The sequence below is a fragment of the Nelumbo lutea genome, chromosome 2 (genome assembly GCF_056320005.1).
Source record: "Nelumbo lutea isolate HS-2025 chromosome 2, American lotus-T2T, whole genome shotgun sequence".
Taxonomy (NCBI): Eukaryota; Viridiplantae; Streptophyta; class Magnoliopsida; order Proteales; family Nelumbonaceae; genus Nelumbo; species Nelumbo lutea.
This window is the reverse complement of record NC_142685.1, coordinates 99,903,485-99,929,592: the sequence shown is the minus strand read 5'-3', so window position 1 is coordinate 99,929,592 and position 26,108 is coordinate 99,903,485. Positions and strand designations below refer to the sequence as shown.

General features: G+C 39.5%; 2 protein-coding genes and 1 pseudogene across 4 annotated transcripts; 1 reads left to right on the top strand and 2 right to left on the bottom strand.

Moving 5' to 3' along the window:
* The window catches only part of LOC148872292 (pentatricopeptide repeat-containing protein At4g18520, chloroplastic-like), a 40,391-nt pseudogene extending 38,361 nt beyond the window's left edge, over positions 1-2,030 (bottom strand).
* A 754-nt stretch (positions 2,031-2,784) lies between these two features.
* LOC148872291 (zinc finger BED domain-containing protein RICESLEEPER 2-like) lies at positions 2,785-3,246 on the bottom strand. Its single transcript, XM_088970114.1, has one exon. It carries the CDS (start codon positions 3,244-3,246, stop codon positions 2,785-2,787), a length of 462 nt encoding a protein of 153 aa, XP_088826240.1.
* A 3,185-nt stretch (positions 3,247-6,431) lies between these two features.
* Positions 6,432-16,074, top strand: SFGH (S-formylglutathione hydrolase). Of its 3 annotated transcripts, none has more exons than XM_088970306.1 (8): positions 6,432-6,615; positions 6,692-6,883; positions 8,116-8,233; positions 10,729-10,776; positions 12,363-12,559; positions 12,895-12,993; positions 13,105-13,170; positions 15,732-16,074. In XM_088970306.1, the coding sequence occupies exons 2-8, from the start codon at positions 6,746-6,748 to the stop codon at positions 15,909-15,911; spliced, it is 846 nt and encodes a 281-aa protein (XP_088826432.1). In that variant the 5' UTR covers positions 6,432-6,615; positions 6,692-6,745; the 3' UTR covers positions 15,912-16,074. The 3 variants fall into 3 exon arrangements, with proteins under 3 accessions (XP_088826432.1, XP_088826433.1, XP_088826431.1); XM_088970307.1 differs by having other exon boundaries at positions 6,502-6,615; positions 13,309-16,074; XM_088970305.1 differs by lacking the exon at positions 6,432-6,615 and having other exon boundaries at positions 6,628-6,883.
* Positions 16,075-26,108: the final 10,034 nt, after the last annotated feature.

Below are 26,108 nucleotides of genomic sequence, written 5' to 3'. Positions count from 1 at the left end.
AAGCACCTATTACAATTCTGAAATTATTCTACGAATCAGATGGTCAAAAATACCTACTAGCTTCAATTTAATAAAAGTTTATTAGCCTGCTCAAGGCTTGCCATTGCCCCTTTCAACTAGTGGTCTTCATTTGTCTATGCCATATCCCAAGAGAAGTTTCTTTTACATAAATTTACCCTTCAAGCTTCAAGAATCAATCATGTTTCAGAAATCAGGATGCATGATGCTAATTTTCGAATTGGTAATTGGGGAATGATTTCCTCATCTAGACTAGGGGAAGTGTAATTCACAACCTATAACAAACATGTGGCAATGGGTTCAATTTTGGAAAATAATATTGATGTTGCGCAATCTAACTACTCCCTGCTGGATGTGATTTGGCTTCCAGTAAATGGCGGAGTAGGTCGATCTGCAAAAGGTGAATCAGAGAACCCGGGGTTGCTTACCTGGCGAGGTCGCTCCAATGCTTAAGTCGGTACTTGGTTGCGACCTAAAAGCTTTTGAATGCAGAGAGCTAGAGAGAAAAAAAATTACGCTTATTGTGTACCCCTAGGGGGTGGAGCCTTTATATAATGGAGTCCTCACGGACTTTACGGATCGGTTCTGGGATCTTCGTCACGATAGGAGTCGTTTCTGCGTTAATTGGGGGATAATGCTGCCAACTGATAAGGTTCATCACTTCCGCCTGAATCGGGCGGGGAGATAATGCTAGCTGTTATGCGACGTGATCCCATGGAGTTTGGGAACTGTTGGAGGGATTTTCGGTATCACTACGTAGTGGCAGATCGGTATCCCTGAGCTGACGCCTTTAAGTCTTGAACTGGATTGAGTACTGGGGTGACTTGGCATCGAGGTGCGCTTGTTGTGATCTAGTGCCGGGGCGATCTCATATCGAGGTGGCCTTGTCTCGAGGTAGCTTTAGCTCGTGGTAACTGGGTACCCAAGGTCATTCTGTTGTGGACTGGTCATGCTAAGTTGTCGTCTATTAGTCAGGTTGTGTCCACGTGTCCCCCTATTACGAGGTCGGGCCAAATCACCCTTCATCAAATATACACAAGTAAACATTTTTTAACTGATTGCATAATTACATCCACTACATTTCAAAATCAAAGAAAATAAAAGAATATAATTCTTCAGATTGTGCCCAGTCTCACCCCCTTATTCTTTCTGCTTGTTCTATCATTTACTCTTTTTTTTCTCTATCCAACTGATTAAAAGAATGAAGAGGCTTAACATGACCCATTTTCACAATGTGTACGAACAACAACCAATGGTGAGTGAATGACTGTGATGCATAAATTAATGTTTCCAATTTTGTGAGGGAGTGTATGTGTCTTAGTGTCTATGTGGATCAGACAAGTAGGTAGATAGATAGTGTTGTTAACATATGGATAGATAGATAATAAGTAGATAGAGTAGACCAATATTAAGAATTTACCTAAAATTAGTTTACCAATATCCACTCCATTAAACCACAAAACTCCTTACCAAAAACATTATGATAAGTGCATTAACTATCCACCGTCAGGATTGATAAACTTCAGGAAGTCAAAGACCAAAACTAGTAGCAGATTTTCCTAGTGTTCTTTTCATTTCATCTGAGTAACTCCTTACCAAAAGCCGAAGACCAACAAAACTCCTACAATCATTTAGCATGCATGAGTAACCATTAACCAAGAAATAATGCAACATTTCTATTGAAAAAGAATTACCTGTATGCACACTTTCAGCTTTGAAACTTGCAAGCCACTATCCAGAAATGGGTAGAATTAGTGATAAGTTAGTGATAAATAAATGAAAGTATAAATGAGGTATTACTAAGTAATAATAAGCTGCAATTAAATGTAGTATACCTTTTGTTTCTTCTTTACCCCATGAAGGCCACGAATCCAATCCCCTCCACAAATCAAGACTTGAACAATTTCTGGAGCCAAAGATGCACGATAAGGATCAATTACCCTACCACCAGCACTAAAAGTAGCTTCTAAATCTACTGTGGATATTGGAATGGCAAGAATCTCAACTGCCATCTTTGATAACACTCGATATTTCAAATTATTAACCTTCCATCATTCCAAACTATTGAACTCATAATGTGCTCTTTCTTCCTCGCAAATATATACACCCTCCTCAAGATACATATCTAACTCTGGTTTTGGTGAGGGGATGGTCTCAACTCTCTTCGCATAATTCATCAATTTTGACCATCTGGAACTTGATGATTGAGACTTGGAACCAAAACTTATAGAAGATTTGTGACTACCATTCCCTTTAATAGAGGATTGCTCACTACTAGAAGAATTATAAGTAGCCACATACTCATCATAAAGTTGGTATAAAGCACCTCAAACCTGATCAATGTTTTTTCTAGCTTCATCTTCTGGATATATTTCTGGAAAACACATTTCAACCAACCTCAATTTACACCTTGGAGCTTGGATCCAAGGCAGAAGCTACTGCCATTAATAGATTACATTCACCCCAATACTTATAAAATTTCTCTTTCATTTTCCCAGCCGTTCGTCGAATGAAATCATTTTCATCCATTGACTTCAAATTCAGAATTTCCTTTACCCTATAGATCTCACTAAGGTACAAATTAGAAGTAGGGTAGTCACTACTAGAAATGATGTTAGTAACTATACTAAAAACTTCAAGTACCTCACACACTTTCTCCACTTTTTCCCAATCTTCAAGAATTGGCAAGTAATCATAGTTTGGCTCTCTTTCTTGAAACCTTGGAAATACATCTTTGAATTTCAAAGCACAAGACAACATTTCAAATCAGGAATTCCAACGGGTGGAGCAATCAATAACCAACTTCTTCGCACCAAGTTGTAATTGTTGTATAATTTTAGAAAAAGTTTGTTTCCTTGCCTTGGATTGGTTAATGTACTTCACACTCTCACGCACATTTTCTATGATATAACCAATCTCACCAAGACCGTCTTGAACCAATAAATTTAGAATGTGTGCACAACATCGAACATGAAATAACTTTCTATCACAAAGCAACTTTCTATTTCTAGAAAATATCTCTCTCAAAAACCTCAAGCATGAATCATTATACAATGCATTATCCACTGAAATTGTAAACACCTTATTCTCAAGGCCCCACTCCTTCAAACATTTATAGATTGCATCTGCTATATCAACCTCACGACGAGGTGGAGGAACATGGACAAAGCTAAGGACGCGTTTCTGTAACTTCCAATTGGCATCTACAAAATGACCAGTTAATACCATATACTCTATCCTTTGGTTTTGTGACTTCCAAAGGTTAGTAGTAATGCTAATTTTGGAAATACCCTTTAAAAAGATTATTCAACTTCTTCTTTTGGTCCTCATACACAGCCATGCAATCATTTTTATGGTCTTTCGAAAGATTTTCTCAAAAGAAGGATTACACATTTTCATCATGAAGTTAAAACCTTCTTCTTCTACTATAGTAAATGGATGCTCATGCATAAGAACCCAATGAGCAACTGCTTCCCTCGTTTGGAATTATCGTACTTCCCAACAACACTAGGATCTAAAAGAGGAGGACCCACAATATCCACATCAATATTTGAATCTATTGGTTGGAAATTCAAAGTCATTCGTTGCTTACCCTGCTTCTTAGCATTCTTAGCCACTTTTCTTGGTATACATGATTTCAAATGTTGACTAAAGTGACTTGTCACACTAGTAGATTGTATAGACAATTTAGCCTTACAATAGACACATTGGGCCTTCTTTGTTCCATCATTAAGTTCAACTTTGTGAATTCCAACCATACAGGTGAAGTTTTTTGTCTTTTTGACTTTGGTATTGGACCATCTTCTTCAACAAGACTTTGAGATCCAGTCTAAGTACCTTCTGTGGTAGAAGGGGTGGTAATGGAATTCATTGCATTATTTGTTGTTTGACTAGCCTCATTTCGAGAAGAGTCATCGGTAGTGTCAACCATGATGAGATTGATAGAGGAAGAACCAGACACTGAATGAGAGAGTAAGGGTGGTCCTATAGAGGTAGAGGGAATATCTGCTGATAATATGTTGTGATCATAGATAGGGGACGATAGCATTCCTACACAAGGAAACATTGTTATGAAAATTTCTCTAATCAGAATTAACATGTTTTGATAAAAATGGGTCATCCAACAACATAGAAACACATCGGTTTTAAGTTGACATATAAGTTTCTTTTTTGATAAATATACTTAACATTTAAGTTTTGAGTTCAATTCTTTTAATGATATTTCAGCATTCTAAAAAATTTCAAATGCCCAAAATTAAATATATTTTTTCAGAGAAATATTTCAGAGAAAAAACAACTTGTCTGATTATGTAATATACAAAAAGAATCCAAGTTCAGCATAAAAAATTAGAAGAATATTCAATCCATAATAAAATGCACATCACATGCATGTTTGATTACAACATGAAGATTCCGAGATCAACAGTATAGAAACAGAGGGCAAGCATATTAAGTTACCAAGTTCAAAAACCTAGCATTCGTGCAAATTCAAAATTGAACTTATTCCCATTCATGTTTGGAATATGTAGCATGAATTTCATATATGCATTTAGATATGATGTCCCTTTTTAAGAATGTCAAACAAGCATTTATATGGTGAAAAACTTAAAAAATGTTAACTAGTTATTATATATTAACTCATGAATTTCAAGATAAATAAACTTAACTCATGGGAATTGAAATCCCATTCGGCCCAACCAAATGGTTAGAATTAGAATGGGTAATTCTTTTGGGAGGTACTACTTTAATCCCCCCTTTTCCTTCAAATCAAATCCACCCTTAATTTTTACAGAAATTTTGGAGGTACTACTTTAATCCAACCCAACTCTATTCATTCACAACTATGAAAAATTCTTTTGGGAAACTGATTATGATTGTTTTCCATAAACATTTTACATTAAAACCAAAATAGAAAAATATCAAAATTTCTGATCAGTGATCAAAACCATTCATTTTCTTCACTTCAGTTTATGAGAGAATAAAATAACCCTAACCAAGAGTAAAATAAAAGAAAAAGTAGCCATGCATGTTATAATTTAATTGGGAGACAACTTTCTAATTAAAAAATGACTTGTGGAAAATCAGAATGAATGTTATTACTCTTCAACTAAAAATTACAGATTTCAAATACCTTTTTTAATGGCGTGGATGCAACTTGCAAGACGAACCAAAATCACAAAGTCCCTGTAGAAGCCATAAGAAAATCCGAAGAAGAAGAAGAAGAAGAAGAAGGAGAAGAAGAAGAAGACCTGGAGTCGCAGAGTCACAGACTTGTTGCATACTTGTGTAGTCGCACTTGCACTTGCTCTCTACTCGTCTCTCACAGTTGCAGACTTGCAATTTCGTGTTTGGCAGTTTCATCTCAAACCAGTTTGAGTTCGGCAGTTCAAGTCTTCAAGATTCAATTGAGGGTTTTTTCTTTCCCTCCCATCCCAGGCATTAGATAAAGTAAGAGAATATAAAATAAAATAGGGACCACAATAATGTGTACACCAATAAATTTAAATATAAATTATATAATTATATACGAATATTATATATAAATATATAAATATATAAATTGTATATATATAGGGTTCAAATAGGCTCGCAAGCCTAACGAACCGAATTGCATAATATTTGAGCTCGGCTCAATTAGTAAATGAGCTTGGTATTCCAACTCGAATTCGGTTCAAAGCTCGGTCTGGACCAAGCCGAGTCGAGATTTTCACAAGCCAAGCTCGAATAGCTCGTGAAAAGCTCGGTTCACATCCACCCCTAGATGTGGGTAAGTCTAAATAGCCCCATACTTAATTTCTTATTTTTAAAAATTCGAAAAAGCCTATCTAATGTGGACAACTACATATTAAAAAAAAAAGGTTTTTTCTTTGTAAAAAAATTGATCTCTGATACTAAGTTTATGTTAATCTTTTCCCTTTTCCTTGTTAAATTCAATATTCAGTCCTTCCTTTGTAGTGTGTTTGGACTCTCTAGATTTTCCCCAACAAAGTCTTACTTCATGGACCCAACTTTGAGATAATACCAAACATCAAACAGCTGGTCGGTATTGATATCAATATAGTGCCTATTCGGGTGGGTTTCCATAAGTTGTTTGGAGCATAATTTTCAAAATCAGACTGGACCGGACAGTCGGATTGGAAAAATTAGGAATCGGTTAAGTGTCGTTTTATTTTACTTCAGAACCATTATTTCGTCAAAAACTATTGATTTAGTGAGAAAATTGTTGATCCAGGCGTTAAACTGTTCTAACCATCCAACGGTTTTAATTGTATTTTATTTTATTCATTAAAACGGATTCCTTATCCGATTCGTTAAACTCGGCCCGAAGTACGAACCTCAAATAATGTAAAGTCGGACCCGAAGCCCGGCCCGTGAACAATCTCTATAATCCATATATACGTTAGTGATCAGCCGTTGATTTCCGGCTCATGCATGTCTGCCACGTTGTCGAGATATAGCTTGACGATTTCAGTTGCCCTCCCTTCAGATTTTTGCCTTCTTAATTGACACAAATGCTCTGCTACAAGCGCATCCAGTTCCAACAAACCGACTTCTGTCAGAGTGTAGCCGTGTCGGCTTCTCAACAAGGCTAATCTGGTAATTTCAATCAATCAAACAACAATAATCGTCGGAAGACGAAGCATCTCACATTGCTTTCAGTCTATTTTCACAGTTCACTCCCTGTTTTCCTCCACTGAAGCAAAGAGAGCGCAGCAAAGCAGGGAGAATGGAGAAGCCAAGCGAGATCAGCAGTTCGAAGATGTTCGGAGGGTACAACAAGAGATACAAACATTACAGCTCGACTCTGGGCTGCTCCATGACCTTCCACATTTACTTCCCTCCCTCCCCCTCTCAGAAGATCCCCGTAAGTTCTTCTCTCCACCCCCTTCATTCCATTCCCCAAAATTCTTGATTCCCATGTTCTAGGGTTCTTGATCTCCCTTACGGGTGATGTTAAATCGGGACCCCTGAATAGTATTTTCTATGTTGTTGCATTGATTATTAGTAACCGATTATGGTTAATCAATGGATGCCCCGTAAGTTCTTCTCTCCACCCCTCTTCACTCCATTCCCTCAACACTTTATTTGTAGCCATGAGACCACGCAATTTGTGGATTACATTTCGAAATGAAGTGATTTATTTGTCTATGATATAAACGTTTCATAAACAGTTGAGATGTTTTGACTGCATAACCATTAGATTCTAATTGTTCCTTCAGTATGTAACGTTTTGATGGGTATTTTCCAAAAGATTGGTACACCATTAATATCTATATTTTGTAAGAAAATCCACTATTCGTTTCTGTTTTCGATAAACTGGTGACTGTGTAGAAATACTATGTAAAGATTCGTTATGTTAAGTACTTCTTGAAACAAAATTAGCAGAACTGTACATTTTTTTTTTTCGATTATTTCTATTATATGATACATAGGGAAGCATTAAAGAATGTCTTGCATGACCCTGGAGGTTTATATATTCTGGCAGTTAAGGTGGCATCCCAAAAGGGTTTCACTTGCTTCAGATGGATTGCGACAATCCAAAGGACATGTTAAAGCGGCCCTTTTCTGGGCATCTAAAAGATGCTGGTTGTAATAAGTAGAGGAACCCAATAAGGCACAGAGAAATGTTTAGAATGCTAAAACGTTAGGATGCCATTAATTATTCAACTTAAATTGCGAAAGCATATGGTTCTAATAAATTAGAATTACATCAATTATTTGTATCCTGTGGTTCAATGGGTCTTTTATTTTTATTTGGTCATTCTTTTGATATTATATTAATTGTAGTTGGATATCAGATCTAAGTAATAACTGCCAAAAGATTTCATTTTTCTGAAGTATTGTATCTCTTTAAATTCCTATTAGATGTTCATAAGGTGCCTCTAACTTCAGATTATGAACAAGCTTACACGCTTAATTTGAGGCGTTTTCTTCACCCTCATGAGCATGCATTATTCAGAGTTGTACTTTTGGTACTTTTGGTTGCATACTGCCTCAAGGCACATCAGAGGCCTGCATGTCAAAACACCTCTGTATATGCTGCGATAGAAAATGGGGCCTGACTACATTGTTTTGATTGTTTTTCATTTTCTACAGGTGCTTTACTGGCTTTCTGGTCTCACATGTACAGATGAAAATTTTATAATCAAGTCTGGAGCTCAACGTGCAGCTGCGGCTCAGGGGATTGCACTAGTTGCCCCTGATACATCTCCAAGTAAGTTATGTTTTCATTTATAAATATTGCCTGGTATTTTGGTAATGGAAAGTTTTTATAATTTTTAGGATGGTAGTGCATCTAGTGCATTTACAACCTCCTATCATCCTCTGTTGTATAAGATATGTTGGATGGAAATTGAACTGAATTATGATTCAAATCAAGGAAGAATACCAAGAAAACTACATGACATCCCCATCTATGTATTGGAGCCTTTATGGTGGGTGAATGCATTCTAGTGTTCCTTAGGCTCAGTTTGGAAGGAGTACAAATACAAATATGTAGAGTGCAAAACCTTGTATTATGTGCTATTTTGTATGTATTTGTACTGTACATATTTGTATTTGTGCTCCTTCCAAACTGAGCCTTTGGAAGGAGTACAAATACAAATATGTAGAGCGCAAAACCTTATGTTTTATATTATTTTGTATGTATTTACACAGTACATTATTTGTATTTGTACTCATTCCAAATGGAGCCTTAAGAATATTTGGCAACATGATTCTCTTTGATTTATCATGGACATTGAAGGCTGACTCTTGTCTTTTTTGGGTATGGAAAGCCCTGAATAAATGATTATAACACATTAGGAGGTATTGGATACTGTATTAATATTGTTAAGGGCAAAAGCCCCGGAGAAGACTATACAGGTGTAGCTCTTCAATGATAAGATCCAGATGTACAAAAATCGGCTATATATCCACAACCATCTCATGTATTATCTTATTCCCATCAGAGTCAGAGTTTTAGTACTGGATTCCTTCAAAGTTTAATTTTGGTATGTGTTTTGTTAGATTTTCCTGACTTCTGAGGGTGTAAACCCTTTGAAGTTCTCTCTTTGAAATTTGATTTTTGTAAAAGATTTTTATGTGTATAAGTATATTTGTTTAATATGAATGAGGTTCTTTACATCCTTCACTCTTTCCTATAAACCAAGATAGATAGTGTATGGAGCCATTTGTTGCAATTGTAAGACTTTTACAAATAGAAGACATGCATACATAGATCCCCTGGTGAGTGTACAAATGCATATGTGAACCCATGTCCACCTATGCATATTTGGAAATAGACTTTCACATATAGACTTTCACATATGCATATTTGGAAATATCCCTACTAATATGTGTATGTTTGCAATATGATGTCAAAGGAGGAGGTTGTATTATGGCTGCTGTTGACTCTTAGGCGTAGTCAAGGTCTTCAACCCATTGTTGGCCCAGCCAGTTGAACCATTCAACCCATACCTGGTCATAATACTGCTTTGTCTAACCCCATGCCTGCTAAAACACAAGTAACCATTGACGGTCAAAGGTTTGGTGACCTTGGTTGACCCAAACAGCGGTTGATAGGTTGAGCTCTTTCAACATATTAAATTGTTAATTTCTGTATTTTATGTGTACAATTTTTTTATGGGAGCCATTGTTCTATCCCTATTCCCCTTCCCTGTTATACTTCGTTTTCTATCCTTTTCATTTTTCACTTCAGGCTTCAAATTTGAATGCTAGCTCTAAAATCTGAAAATAGAATGCCATGCCTAACCAAGCAATGCTGCAGTGGCACACCGACAATAAAGAAGACAAGTACTTGAAATGGTGAACCATTAGTCAAAAAGAAAAAAAACAGAACAAATAAATAAATAAATAAGGAATGAGAATTTATATCTAGTGATAAAGACATATGTGACAAAAAACAAGGATTATAGCAGCCAATGGTTGAAACAGAACTTGATATCATAACAACAGCAGGCAACTGAAGTTCTTTTCATGCAGCAGTATCTCTTGATTCTCTTCTTCCCAGGAGAAGATTGGCCCCATGTTCATTTCAGATTTTAGTTTTCTCTAATCCCTTCAAGAATGGAGAGTCACCGGTCCATCTCTTTTTCACAGGTGGCAGTCTTATCTCTTATTTTCAAGCTGCATTAAATGCTTAACTGCTTGAACCTATGAATGTAGATCACAAATTCATTGAGAATCTAAACTATTGCAAGCGTGGTGGGACGTAGCTTCTCCCTTATCATTGCTGCTGCACCACCGCATCTAGTCATCATTGCGTTATCATTCTTCTATGGTCTTACTAGATCTATTTCCCCCCCACCGCCATTATCTAGGGTTTCATTGTAGTTGCATGTCCACTGGTGGTTCAGGTTTTAAAAACACTGGGTGGAGCCTGTTGTAAAGCATTGATGAACCTTAATGTCTTGGAATTTATGGTTTTTATGCTTACTTAACAGTTATTACTGATTGGCAATTAAAAAACAGGGGGGAAACTGCTACTGATGTTAGGTCATTTTGTTTGTTTACATTGTCTCTTTTAACTCCAAATAGATCATAGGATAGTCGATGCCTTTAATTTTAAGAAACAAAATATATCACTTTATATTAATTTGTTTTCAGATTATTTTCAAGCTGTTTCTATATCTGGTCTCTGTTGTGGTCATGTAAACTGTAGTGTTGTTGACTGGATGTTTTTATGGTGTTTTCTTTTCATGTATTAAGGAGGCCTTAATGTGGAAGGAGAGGCAGACAGCTGGGACTTTGGTGTAGGTATGCAACGTTGTGCCACTCATAGTTTTCACTTTTGTTGAATAATTCAGATAGAAATGCTTTAGTAATATTTTAATCCTAGTTACAATTGACTTTTTATTGGATTGCGTGATCCCTATAGCTTTATGGCTACGGATTTAATCCCAATTTTCATATTCCCCAACTTCACTATATGATGCCAACACTTGGATTTGCAAGACTCCATTGCAAAATACAAAAACTGATATATGTCCTATTTGTTGCTGCTGATGCCCAGTATTTTCAGACTTTAAATGCCAAAAGGGCTATTATCCAATGTTGGCTTTGGATAACCAGTGTCTTAAGAGGGTGGTCTGGATACGGACCTGACCTTTGGCATTTTTTTGTGCACTGGCCACTCTTAGACTCAAATCTGTGTTCTCACATTTGTACCAAGCATTGATACCTTATGGATATGCTTTAAATGCTAATGTCTTAAATAAAGAAAAAGTAGAAGTTTTATATGGTTTACCCTATTATTCTATAAACAATTTAAACTCTGGTTTACATTTTATAAATACCTCGATTCTTAAAAGGAACCTTACTTCATTAGTGGACAGTTGGTCCTTGTGTGTTTGCACTTTGCACAAACTGCTAAAAAATGGTGAGACAATTATATTAAAATGGTACTTGTCTAGGAGACAAGAGGCCCACCTAAGCAACAAGGCAGCTGCTTAGGGGACAAAAATACAAGCAAGCACCTTTTTTGTTGTTTTAATACCATTTCTGCGTTTTATTATGTTCTTTTCATATATCTCATCATATAATACATATTTCTTATGTTTTATTTAGGGCTTTATTATCAAATATAAAAGATTCAAAGGGATTTGAGGAGAGATAAAAAATAGGGCAAAAGAGGAGCTCTCATACATTTTCTTTTTCCTCTTTTTCTTTTTGAATTATATTCTCTTTCACTAAACAGAACAGAGAAGAATATTAGATTTTTTTTTTTTCTTTCATTACTCTCTCTCTCTCTCTCCATCTTAATTCTTTTATTAGTAGAAAACTACAACCCTTCTTGGCTGCTAGTAGTTTTTTACATCCAGATTCTCTATTAATTACTTATTACATTACAATGTTATGTTTGAAATATTGAAATTAATAGACTTAAACTCAAGGTTCAAAATTGCATCACGTATCGGCCAATACGTATCACATCGGGGCCTTCCCGATACGCCCCTACAGGGGGTGTATCGGCTCAGGCCATGGTTCAGAGGGTAGCTGGGACTTAAACCGACCCCTCTGAACTGGTTTTGAAAAAAATAAATAAAACACAAAAAAAGCACCAATATTTCGTATCGACCTGTATCGATATTTAGAACCTCGCTTAAACTATTATTTCCTTTTGGATATGATGAAATAATATTGGCCGATATAAAGTTTGTTGTTATTTAATAAAGTGCATTGGTACTTTTGAATTTGCTTGCTTGTTAGTTGATATATTAAACTAGGGAAATAACCTATAAATTGTTTTTTTTTTTCTTCAGAAAGTTCCATTGTGTAGGCAATTTTTATTTAGACATGGGTTTTTAATGGAGTTCTTGTTGACTACCATGCGTTATAACTAGGTGCTGGATTTTATTTAAATGCTACACAAGAGAAATGGAAGAATTGGCGCATGTATGATTATATTGTTAAGGAATTGCCGAAACTTCTGAGTGAAAATTTTCAGCAGCTTGATACATCACGAGCATCCATATCTGGGCATTCAATGGGTGGACATGGAGCTTTGACAATCTACCTCAAAAACCTTGACAAATATAAGGTACTAGATCATCCTTTTTAACTGTTGGGGGAAATATTGGTGTGCATAGGCTATATTATTATTATGTTCCAAAGGAAAATATTGTATGGGGATATCCGGGCCAGTTGCTGAATTGTAAATTAATATGTTTCCTGTTTTCTTCAGTTCATGGGGCTAAATAGTTAAATGCCATTCTCTGTGCCCTGCTCATTATTTTTTCTGGGAAGGATTTCTTTCTTAAAGGAATGAAATTTTGTTTATTGTTGATGATAAAAGAAGTATTAACATGCTGTTTTTTTTTGTTTTTTTTTTACAAGCTGCATTAACATGCTTTTACTTAACTTATTCTTTTTCAGTCAGTGTCTGCTTTTGCGCCAATTGTGAACCCTATAAACTGCCCCTGGGGTCAGAAAGCTTTCACAAACTATTTGGGTGGTAATAAATCTGATTGGGAGGTGAGCTTTTAGAAAATCTAGCTGATTACAACTTTAGCTATGCTCAAATTGTAAGAGTTCCTGTTAGTTCTGGAAAGAGCATTGAAGTTGTTAGTTGGTACAAAATTGCAGGATTACGATGCAACTTGCTTGATTTCAAAGCGCAACAATGTTTCAGCCACTATTCTAATTGATCAGGTAAAAGCATGAGAATTTTAATTTTAGTTATTTGATTCCACAAAATGTACATTCAACTTTTCAGGATGAAATGTTTCAGCTATTATTTCAATTCCCTTTAGTGATTTCATTCCGTAAAATGTGCATACAACTTTTCAGGATGAAATGTTCCAGCTATTATTTCAATCCCCTTTTATAGCAAAAGCTTTGTTCTCCACCCTTCTAATTTGTTTTTGATCTAAACGGTAAGCAAAAAAAAAAAAAATCATTGTAGAAGAGATGAAAACTACAGCTGAAATGTTACAGTCTGAATGTCAGCCTTTTGATATTTAGTACATTTTTCTAAATGGGAGATATTTTCCTTTGATATTCATTTATCAAAAAAAAAAAATCTTTGATATTGGCATTTGTAATCTGGTTATGTCTATTTCTGTCATTTGTGGAAACTATTCAGATTTTTTAGGAATAACATTAATAGAAGTAATTGTTAAATAATGAGGTGTTCATTCTAGATGCCAATGATCTAGCTTCTCTAATTGAATGTCAAGAGTTCATAGTCCTTCAGAATTCCAATTCATCCACCCAGTCATTACCTGTGAATCTACCTCCACTTCAACCTGATCTTAGCCAAAGAAAACAGTGACCTCAAGGCCTGCATCAATGGGTTGCTCATGCTTTAGTAGAGTCATCTTGACCAATGGGTACAGAAGAAACATGGATAATATCCACTTCACTGATAAAATCCACCAGCTACTCCTAAAGGGTTTGGTTGCATTACCACTTGTTTTGAGTATCCAGCAACCTCCTGCCAACCCGTAACTACATCATCCATTGAGAAGTATTTGAACTTTTCAATGTCCAATGTGCAACTCTATTGGTGACCAAATCAGTCGCTTTGACCATTGTTACCAAGGTGGCAAGGTGCGCCTAGGTGATTGTTTTAAACAGAAGATGATCCTTTTAGGATATGTTCCCTGTTGACATGGAACATGTTTCTACTTGGATATGCCTTTCATATAGGAACTAGGCAGGTTAGTACAACAAGAACCAATCAAATAAACAAGGTAGTAGCATATTTAATCCAAGAAAACAAGTGTTGTTGTAGAATTCCAAGCAAAAGGCAATAAAAAATTCAATCTAAGCAATAAATATTACAGGAAAAAAAGCAATAAGCACAACTAGAATTTAAGTGCAAAGCAAATAAGCAGAAATGGAATTTAAGTTGAAGATTCAAGCAAGAAATCAGAAACTCTAAGATCAAACATCCAATTTGAAGTTCAAAAATATTAAGAAAAACCGTAAATTAAAGTTTTATCCCAAAATGAATTGGTGAATCCTTCAAAGGATAACAACCAAAGGCAGGCTCTAGCAAGGTGATAATAGGAGTGATCAAAGGAGGCCTACGTTGCGGCTTAAATCATCAGATACCCAATTAAGGAAAGAGAAACAAGTAAACAAGGAGGGTGTTGAAAGTGCTGACTCTGGTGGGAAACTGGGAACTTGCCAATACAATCAAGCGACAAAAAGAAGGATGATTCAGATGGCATGTTTATCCAGAAATTAGCAGAAAGAGAGGTAACAATTGGAAAAAGCATGGGCTTATGATTTTGGGGTGGCAAGGAATTTGCTAGAAGGGCTTTCAAGGAGTTCGGGAGGAAAAAAAGGGATGAGAAGTTGAATAAAAGAGCTCGACTGAAAGAAGGCAATGTTTGGGATGAGGAAGATTCTGGGCAAGAAGATGCTCTGGTGGACGAAGATTGAGGCTTTGTTCATATCACAAGTAGAGGCTTAGTCGGCTCATGGTCAGTATTGTGGCGGTCTCAGCTCTAGGGGTTTCCGTTTTAGTGTCTGGGGTTTGTAGCTGTCCTCAGGTAATGCGTGGTGTTTGCATCTTTGTGTGGTTTTGGGTTGGTTATGGTCGCTGTTTAAGGGTCTTTTGGATGTGCCTCTTTCTCAGGTGATATCTTATCACTTTTCTTTTGTACTCTTTTTCTTTTAATAAATCTTTTTTTTTCTGATTCTTAAACAAAAAGCCTCTAGCAAGGTGTCAACTGGCTAGTTGGTATGGTCTCTTGCTGGTTGTAGCGGAGACTTGGAATGATATGCAAAAATCGAGAAATGGTCCAAATTTTTTATTTATAAAAGAACCCCACCTGCACCAGGGTTGGGGGGGATGGGCTACCCTCCGTTGTGTAGCGCCCATGGAGCAAAAAAAAGAAAACGTTAAAAACATCTGAAAAACATGTAGCCATCTTTGATTAGATCAATGGAACACTGGTATCTTGCAAATCATCTGCTATCCGAAGGATTAATTGATTGGTCAAAATATGAACTACCACCACCTCGGATCAAATGGAATCTTTGAGGACTGTAGCAAATGAAGAAGTGCTTAAAATGCCAAGAGGTAGAGCAAGGAAACATGATAGTAAGAAAATAGTGAAGTAAATCAATAAATTCGATTGAGACTTGATTTGATTTAGTTTCACTGCTTAAACTCTTCAATCATTTGCTTTTCTACCACATAATGATTCTGCATTCCTTCCATTCGATTATACTTATAATTAGCTGATATACATATACAGGGGGATGATGATAAGTTCTTGCATGAACAATTGCTTCCTCATAAGTTTGAGGAGGCATGCAGGAATGCAAATGTTCCACTGCTCTTGCGCTTGCAGCCTGGGTATGATCATTCTTACTTTTTCATTTCGACTTTCATTGATGATCACATTCGGCACCATGCCCAAGCTCTTAAGTTGTGAAACCTGCATCGTTGGAGGCTTTGAACAATCTAGGATGGATGTGTGCTATTTTTCTTGTTCTTGATTTGAGTTTCCTGGTGTACCTAAACTTCCTCAACTCCGTAATGCTTGAACAAGTTTCTCTACTATCTCCTGCATGAAATTACTCTTTGTAGGTTGAGCATTTCTCTTGGTTCTTACAACAATTTTCGACAGATTTGGCATGGGAAATAGGGAATAGTGCTTGAGATTACTTGTTGGTCGAGTCTATCATGTGGTAGCAATGACCAAGGTTTTTAAAACCGACCCAGAGACCGAACCAGTCAGGGGTCCGGTTACTGGGTCGAATGGGGTTCAAACGCTCAGCCCTTTCTGACAAAAAAACTAAAAAAAAAATAAAAAATGGTCAAAACCATTGAATAGTTTGAATGGTTCAACCACCTGAGTCAGTGGTTTGCTGACCAAACCAACAGCTTTTTGCAAAAACCCGATTTTGGGGAAACGGAACTGGTCACCTGACCAGTTCCTGCTTTTTTCGGTCTGATGGTTTGGTCCGGTCTGGTTTTGAAAACCATGGTAATGACTGGTGCGTTTGGTATTATCTGATTACTGTTGAATTTTACTTGGGCGGGTGTCACCTACTCACCTATTGAATGCTAGCTCTCACTATTGCAAGTTAACACTATGACACCCGAATGCTATTTATAACAGCTTGGCCAGGCCAACCAACTCAGGTGGAATTTGCTAAAGTTGAAATCTGAAATCTGAAAAGCAAAAAACCTTTGTTTAACCATTTGAAATCTGAAAAGTGAAAAGCAAAGACCTGTATCTCTTTTTTCTCCCCTTTTTAGATCCATCGTAAGTTAAAGTGGGGGCTTTTAGTCCTTATGAGCCAATAAGCACTTAAATAAGCAATTGTGAACTTTTTATTTTTCATTTTCTTTTAAATTTTCAAAATATCTAATCCAAAGGTGAATGAATAAAAATACTTTGATAGAATTTTTTTTATAAAAGTGTTTTCATAAAAGTACTTTGATAAAAGTATTTTCATAAAAATATTTTTTATAAAAGTGATTTTGTAAATGTTTTTATAAAAGTACTTTCATAATTTTTTCTTTTTATAAAATTGTTTTCGTAAAAGTGATCTTATAAAAGTGCTTTTATAAGTGTTTTTATAAAAATATTTCTGTAAAAGTGTTTTTGTAAAAGTACTTTTATAAGGCTACTTTATAAAGTGCATTTGTAACTGGGTTTTTGTAAAAGTATTTTTATAAAAGTGCTTTTGTTAAAGTACTTTCACAAAATGTATTTCTATAAAAGTGTTATCATAAAAAGTATTTTTATTAAGGTGTTTTCATATAAAAGTACTTTTATGAAAGTGCTTTCGTAAAAGTATTTTGTTAAGTGTTTTTGTAAAAATACTTTCATAAAATTACTTTTTATAAAAGTGCTTTTGTAAAAGTATTTTTATAAAATGATATAATTGGTATTCTAAAATTTTAATTAGGACAATTATGGGAGACAATTTTAATAAGTGCTTATTGAATGAGCACTTAAAAAAGCTAGAAATTAAAATAAGCACTTATTTTTCAAACATCAATAAGTGCTTAATGGTGTGGTTTCCACTCAAATAAGCATTTATGTATAATAAGCACTCCTAAATCAGGCCTAAAACACATTTGAAAAAGGTATGATTCAAATATTAATACTGTAAGTACATAGTAGTCACTAAAACCCTCGGAGTATAAAAAGTGTTAAACCAACACTATATAGATGCTTGCGATGAATTTAGAACTCATTGCACGATTGTGATTAGTTCATCGTAAATCTATGATTGTGATAAATTCATACCTGGGACAAGTTGCGATGAATTTCGACTAGCGTGAATCTTCGGTAAAGTTAAGACACATGAGCGATTGTGATAAACCCCATACACATGGATTTACGATGAACCTGGACACGTATAAAGTTGCGATGAACCCGACATCATTATAGAACCACAGAATCACGGTAAAACGAGAATAGATACCGGTTATACGTATGTTTTTAAGTTATGCATATGATTTAATGAAAGTATGCCTGCCAAACGATGACTTTACCCGCACTATGTCAGTATAATAGGATTGCATTCGGAGAGAATTCGAAAGTGATAAGATTCTCTAATAATGATCATTTAATATAACAAAAGGAAAGATCTTCTTTCCTAATAGAAAAGATATTTTCTAACAGGAAATAACTTCTTCCTTAATGATCTTAATTTTCTCCCTATAAAAAGGAGAGCAATTCTTCTTCAGGGGATACCGGTTATACGTATGTTTTTAAGTTATGCATACGATTTAATGAAAGTATGCCTGCCAAACGATGATGTCACCTGCACTATGTCAGTATAATAGGATTGCATACGGAGAGAATTTGAAAGTGACAAGATTCTCTAATAATGATCATTTAATATAACAAAAGGAAAGATCTTCTTTCCTAATAGAAAATATCTTTTCTAACAGGAAATAACTTTTTCCTTAATGATCTTAATTTTCTCCCTATAAAAAGGAGAGCAATTCTTCCTCAGGGATACCAGTTATACGTATGTTTTTAAGTTATGCATACGATTTAATGAAAGTATGCCTGCCAAACGATGACGTCACCTGCACTATGTCAGTATAATAGGATTGCATACGGAGAGAATTCGAAAGTGATAAGATTCTCTAATAATGATCATTTAATATAACAAAAGGAAAGATCTTCTTTCCTAATAGAAAAGATCTTTTCTAACAGGAAATAACTTCTTCCTTAATGATCTTAATTTTCTCCCTATAAAAAGGAGAGCAATTCTTCCTCAGGGAGACAACACAATATAACCCTGACCTAGGGTTTCTCGGGAGGGTCCTCTCTCTCTCTCTCTCTCTCTCTCTCTCTTTCTCTCTCTCTCTCTATTTCTTCTTTTTTCTCTCTTCTCCACCCATCTTCGGACCTTCAGAGATTGACTAACTACCCGGAGTCCATGGTGAAAACAAATACAAATGAGACATAACTTTTAAAAAGCAAGCTTTTCAGATTTAGGGATCGATTAATCAAGTGCCGCCCAAGTTCAGGTTGGATATGTTTTGCTCTTGTTTTCCTGGTTCACTGGAAGTGCTCTTAGCATTGTCTGAACTACAGGTGTAAATAGGCCTATAAATTCATCGAATTCAAATTGAATAATGTCATATTCAAATTCGTTAATCGAATATTTAAATCAATTAGAATTTGATAAATTAATAAAAGAAGTTGAAGAATAACAAAAAAATAGAAAACACAAAATAAAAATAAAAAACTCAGAACAACTGATGAGGGCAGATTTGGCCCTCCAGTAAAATTGTGACACGTGGCACCTCATGACAACTAGGAAAACACCTAGCCAACAAACTTACGAAGTTGGTGACCCACCCGGGCACCAGTCTGGCCGGCCTGGCGCGACCTACGCGCAGCCTGACGTGCGCCTGCGCGACCTGCGCAAACTACGCGTGGCCTAGCGCGCGGCCTGTGCGAACTGTGCACGGCCTGCGCGACCTGGCTGACCTGGACCAGCCGAGCGCATGATCCGGCCAAGGCGCTAGCTTGACGACCTGATCTAGACACTGACCCGCCGACTGACACAGGCGCCGACCTGACGACCTGGCCTAGACACTGACTAGCCGACTGACGCAGGCACCCCTCTGACAACCCGGCCTAGGCGCCAACCTGGCCGCCTAACACAAGCGCCAGCCTGACGACCTCGAGGAGTTCACCACCGTACCCCGGTTCTGACAGGATGCGACGAGTCTTACCGTTTGGAGGCTTTTCACCCACCTAACCCGCGAGGACTCCGGTATATAAAGACCTCACCCCCCAAAGGGGAAGGGGATGAAAAAGAAAGGGAAGTAACCCTGCTCTCTAGCTCTCTCATATTATCTTCAAAGCTCTCTACAATAAGAGTGCTAACTTAAGCATCGGAGAGCCCCCACCGGGAAAGTACCCCCGGGATCTCTGATTCAGTTCTCGCAGGTCCTTTAGCTCCCGCCGCCTACGAAGAGGAGGAAAAGATGCAGTTCTCAGAAGTCCCTCAGCTCCCCCCACCTACAAGGAGGAGGAAGAGATGGAGTTCTCGGAGGTCCCTCAGCTCCCCCCACCTACAAGGAGGAGGAAGAGATGGAGTTCTCGGAGGTCCCTCAGCTCCCCCCACCTACAAGAAGGAGGAAGAGATGGAGTTCTCGGAGGTCTCTCAGCTCCCGCCACCTACGAGGAGGAAAAGATGGAGTTCTCGGAGGTCCCTTAGCTCCCGCCACCTACAAAGAGGAGGAAAAGATGGAGTTCTCGCAGGTCTCTCAGCTCCCACCACCTACAAAGAGGAGGAAAAGATAAAGTTCTCGCAGGTCCCTCATCTCCCGCAGCCTACAAAGGAAAGAAGACCACCTCATGCTGAGGGTAGTCGGATTGTGCCGCACCAGGGAGCTCCAACATTCTGTAAGGCGTCGGCCGCCTAGTAGGGAGTCCACCAGGGAGTTCGCCACCAGGGAGTTCACCACCAGGCAGTTCGCCCCCAGGTAGTTCGCCACCAGGGAGTTCGCCACCAAGGCAGTTCGCCCCCAGGTAGTTCACCCTCAGGTAGTTCGCCACCAAGGCAGTTCTCCCTCAGGCAGTTCGCCACCAAGGCAGTTTGCCCCCACGCAGTTCGCCACCAAGGCAGTTCACCCTCAGGCAGTTCGCCACCAAGGCAGTTCGCCCCCAGGCAGTTCGCCCCCAGTTCGCCCCCAGGCAGTTCGCCACCAGGGAGTTCGACACCAGGCAGTTCGCCCCCAGGTAGTTCGCCACCAAGGCAGTTTTCCCCTAGGCAGTTCGCCACCAAGGCAGTTCACCCCCAGGCAGTTCACCACCAGGGAGTTCGCCACCAGGTAGTTTGCCCCCAGGCAGTTCGCCCTCAGACAGTTCGCCACCAAGGCAGTTCGCCACCAAGGCAGTTCGCCACCAGGCAGTTCACCACCAAGGCAGTTCGCCACCAAGCAGTTCTCCCCCAGGGAATTCGCCACCAAGTAGCTCGTCACTAAGGCACACCACCACCGGGTCGAATAACGAGGTACTTTGCCAAAAAATTTTACATCACAAAACATTGGTACGTGGCCGAAAACGGTTACATCAATTGGCACCGTCTGTGGGAACCGGCTACAAAAAGCTAAGTTCTCATCCTACCAAAGCTAAGTTCTCATCTTGCCAAAACTAAGTCCTCACTTTTTAGAAATTGAAGCTATTGCTTTATAGTTTACATTTTTTATGAACTCAGAGACTATGCAGGGAGCTAACGGACTAAGTAGCTCTACCAACCTTACTTTCAATTCAGATAATGCCACATCAGTCATCTCCGCAAGGTCCCCCCTACAAAGATGAGCTCTTCGTGGCTTCCGCGGGAGTTGGCGGCCAACTGACTACATAGGCGCCCTCACTGGTCGAGCCTTCCAAGGCTCCCGTGTGAGCTGGCAACCTAAAGTTAGTGGTGTTGCCCCCGAAGGTCGAGCCCCTAGTAGCTTCTTGTAGGAGTAGGTGACCGGCATTACGAAGCTGATGCAGGCCAAGCCTACGGGCCACCTCACTGCTTAAGACCCGGTCGCCTCTCCGGCACGGGCAAAAGTAAAAAAAGAGTAGACTACGAGTCGCTCCCAAAAGCCTACGGGCCACATTATTGCTTAAGACCCGGTCGCCTCTCTGGCATGGGCAAAAGTCAAAAAAGAGTAGACTACGAGTCGCTCCCAAAATCCTACGGGCCACATTACTGCTTAAGACCCAGTCGCCTCTCCGGTAGGGGCAAAAGTAAAAAAGAGTAGACTATGAGTCGCTCCCAAAAGCCTACGGGCCACATTACTGCTTAAGACCTGGTCGCCTCTCCGGCACGGGCAAAAGTCAAAAAAGAGTAGACTACGAGTCACTCCCAAAAGCCTACGGGCCACATTACTGCTCAAGACCCGATCGCCTCTCCGGCACGGGCAAAGTCAAAAAAAGAATAGACTACGAGTCGCTCCCAAAGCCTACGGGCCATACTAGTAATTGGATCAGCACTTACTAGCTCATCGACTTACGGGCCAAAAGAAATCTACTCCCTTCGCTGAGTTACTATCAGCTCGGGAGTGGGGGGCTATTGATGAGGGCAGATTTGGCCCTCCAATAAAATTGTGACACGTGGCACCTCGTGACAACTAGGAAAACACCCAACCAACAAACTTACAAAGTTGGTGACCCACCCGAGCACCAGTCTGGCCGGCCTGGTGCGACCTGCGCGCGGCTTGACACGCGCCTGCGCGCGGCACACGCGACCTGCGCGGCGCGCGCGCGGCCTGCGCGACTTGGCCGACCTGGACCAGCCTAGCGCATGATCCGGCCAAGGCACTAGCTTGACGACCTGATCTAGACACTGACCCGCCGACTGACACAGGCGCCGACCTGACGACCTGGCCTAGACACTGACCCGCCGACTAACGCAGGCATCCCTCTGACAACCTGGCCTAGGCGCCGACCTGGCCGCCTGACACAAGCGCCAGCCTGACGACCTCGAGGAGTTCACCATCGTACCCCGGTTCTGACAGGATGCGACCAGTCTTACCGTTCGGAGGCTTTTCACCCACCTAACCCGCAAGGACTCCGGTATATAAAGACCTCACCCCCCAAAGGGGAAGGGGATGAAAAAGAAAGGGAAGTAACCCTGCTCTCTAGCTCTCTCATATCATCTTCAAAGCTCTCTACAATAAGAGTGCTAACTTAAGCATCGGAGAGCCCCCACCGGGAAAGTACCCCCAAGACCTCTGATTCAGTTCTCGCAGGTCCTTCAGCTCCCGCCGCCTACGAAGAGGAGGAAAAGATGCAATTCTCGGAAGTCCCTCAGCTCCCCCCACCTACAAGGAGGAGGAAGAGATGGAGTTCTCGGAGGTCCCTCAGCTCCCCGCACCTACAAGGAGGAGGAAGAGATGGAGTTCTCGGAGGTCTCTCAGCTCCCGCCACCTACAAAGAGGAGGAAAAGATGGAGTTCTCGCAGGTCTCTCAGCTCCCGCCACCTACAAAGAGGAGGAAAAGATGAAGTTCTCGCAGGTCCCTCATCTCCCACAGCCTACAAAGGAAAGAAGACCACCTCATGCTGAGGGCAGTCGGATTGTGCCGCACCAGGGAGCTCCAACATTCTCTAAGGCATTGGCCGCCTAGTAGGGAGTCCACCAGGGAGTTCGCCACCAGGGAGTTCGCCACCAGGCAGTTCGCCACCAGGGAGTTCGCCACCAAGCAGTTCGCCACCAAGGCAGTTCGCCCCCAGGCAGTTTGCCCTCAGGCAGTTCGCCACCAAGGCAGTTCACCACCAAGGCAGTTCACCACCAAGGCAGTTCACCCCCAGGCGGTTCGCCACCAAGGCAGTTCGCCCTCAGGCAGTTCGCCACCAAGGCAGTTCGCCCTCTGGCAGTTCACCACCAAGGCAGTTCGCCCCCAGGCAGTTCGCCACCAAGGCAGTTTGCCCCCAGGCAGTTCGCCACCAGGGAGTTCGACACCAGGCAGTTCGCCACCAAGGCAGTTCGCCCCCAGGCAGTTCGCCACCAAGGCAGTTCACCCCCAGGCAGTTCGCCACCAGGGAGTTCGCGACCAGGGAGTTCGCCCCCAGGTAGTTCGCGACCAGGGAGTTCGCCACCAAGGCAGTTCGCCCCCAGGCAGTTCGCCACCAAGGCAGTTCGCCCCCAGGCAGTTCGCCACCAAGGCAGTTCGCCACCAAGCAGTTCTCCCCCAGGGAATTCGCCACCAAGTAGCTCGTCACTAAGGCACGCCACCACCGGGTCGAATAACGAGGTACTTTGCCAAAAAATTTTACATCACAAAACATTGGTACGTGGCCGAAAACGGTTAATGGCCTCCATGAAGTTTGAAATGCCGGAATTCTGTATGTCCGTTGCTTCTTATTTCCCATTCAGTCTTGAGTCTTTCAACAATTAAGCATGAAGGTAGAATACGTGACAGGTATAGCAGCATAGGACACATTACTTTATATAGGTAGTTATTCAGGTAATATATATATATATATATATACTATTTTATTCAAATTCGATTACAGTATTTTGCAAATTTGAACTCAAATTTTCGAATATCATTTACACCCCTAGGTGTAAATCTGGTTGCATGACATGGCCTATTGGTTGAGCTGTCCTTGCTACCTCTGGGATGTTTCAAAAGTCTGGTCTGGCACGGCCCATGGGCCTGAAAACTCAAACCTGACATTGCTCAACCCATCATGCTGTGCCTGGCATGGCTCATGTGCCGTTGTATCGGTCACAGGCAGTACGACCCAATTTACATCTCTAGTCTGAACAGACGGTTAAATATTAAATGCCTAAAGAACAATTTTTTGAGAGCCTTGATAGGGTTATGCTATTGAAGTAAATAGAGTATCCTTCTCAATCGGCCACAAGGAGAATAGACTGAAGGTTCAGAAATGAATTCATCCTCCATATATCTTGAGCTGTATGCATTTCAGACTAATATATAAGTTTGCAATGCCATGCATGGTTTTCAAAATCGGACCGGACCAGAAAAACCAGGAACCGGTCTGACGACTTGTTTTGGTTTTCCCCAAAATCGAATTTTCTTCAAAAACTGTTGATTTTGGTCAACAAATCACTGACCTGGGCAGTTAACCGTTCCAACGGTTTTGACCATTTTTTATTTTTTTGTCAGAACAGGTTGACCATTTGGTTCGAACATTTGGACCATTCGACCCGGTAATCGGACTCTTGACTAGTTCGATCTCTGGATCAGTTTTAAAAACCATGATGCCATGTTTGTCAAAAGAATGCAGTCAGGTTGACTATGGGCTGCAAATGGATCGGATCAAACTCGGTAAAGGGTATATTCAACTCAGTTTGATAAAAAATTCCTAGCGAGTTAAATCTAACAAGAAATCGTTGAATTTTCAAGATTATGATTCAAATTCAAATTCAAATTTTTTATCATATACGAATTTGATTTTAATTGTTATAAAAAAATTGATGATACCGGAAAGAAAGGTTTTAAAAACTAGTGTGGCCATTAGTTTTTGGGTCAGCGGTTCGACTGTTCAGGTCAAATGGTTTAGGCAGTTTAGAATATTAGGGTAAATAATATTCATTACTCTTAGTCTTTTATAAGAAAAAAGAGATGGTTGTAGGCTGATAAAGAAAGAAAGACAAAAAAAGGAAAGAAAAAAGGAAGGAGGTAAGAAGAAAAGGAGGAGCATCCAATGTTCACTGGCTATGACGACAACAACGGCGATGGTGGCAGCAACAAAAAATGCTATGGCAACCATTCAGATCTCTTTGAGATCTCAGATATGAGATCTCTTTTCTGTTCTCCAGTCTCTCTGTCAGATCTGAGATCTAGCCCGAACGTACAGGTCAATGACGGTTCAAAATCACTGCCTTGACCAATTGATGCACCCTAATGAATTTTGATTAATACCACCTGATTGATCACCTCTTTTGTGATATCAATTGATTGGCTATAAGCTTTTTCCAATATCATATATTTTTTTTCTACATCATAGTTGAACCTTAATATATTATAATATACAATATAATTATATATAATTTATGTAAATAAAATATAATATTTTATATTTTATAATTAAGTCGATCGACTTTTCCGATCCAATCCAATTTGTTAGAATCAAATAAGGGTTTGAATCCAGCTCTTATCAGATCGAATTTGTATTCGAATCGGATCTCATCGGACTTATTTACAGCCCTAGTTAAACCATCTTCAATGGAGCCATAGGTTTCACCCATCAACTGACGGGGCATGGTACTAATGAGGTCCTAAGTCCAATAACTAGTGAAGCGTTTCATGGGAAATGAATTAGTAAGTTGTCTGGCTCGGTATCTTAGCAGTTTGGCCATGTGGTTGTGTGGCTCATCCACTGTAATATTCGAAGTTGTGAAAAACTCATGTACTTGTACCCTTGCAGGTTGTCTGTTCACCTGGGTCAATGATTTGCAGATTGGCTGTCTGGGTTGAGAATGGTTTGAAAAGCATTCCTCATGAGTGGCCTTTCCCCTGAGGTTAGGGGTGGATTCAAGCCGAGCTGAGCAGAATAGTATGAGGCTCAAGTTCAGTTCGTCAAGGCAGTACAAGGTTTGAGTTAGAATCTTGAGTTTAAGTTCGATTCGGCTCAAGCTCGATTTGAAATTTTTTTTTATAAAAATGAAAAAATTT

What these genes read in the sequence shown, in the direction of transcription:
- LOC148872291 (XM_088970114.1), bottom strand. Translation starts at nt 3,246, where the DNA reads ATGGTATTAACTGGTCATTTTGTAGATGCCAATTGGAAGTTACAGAAA.
- SFGH (XM_088970306.1), top strand. Translation starts at nt 6,746, where the DNA reads ATGGAGAAGCCAAGCGAGATCAGCAGTTCGAAGATGTTCGGAGGGTAC. An exon ending in CAGCTGGGACTTTGGTGTAG is followed by an intron (nt 10,777 to 12,362) that starts GTATGCAACGTT and finishes CGTTATAACTAG; the next exon opens with GTGCTGGATTTTATTTAAAT. An exon ending in AAAACCTTGACAAATATAAG is followed by an intron (nt 12,560 to 12,894) that starts GTACTAGATCAT and finishes ATTCTTTTTCAG; the next exon opens with TCAGTGTCTGCTTTTGCGCC.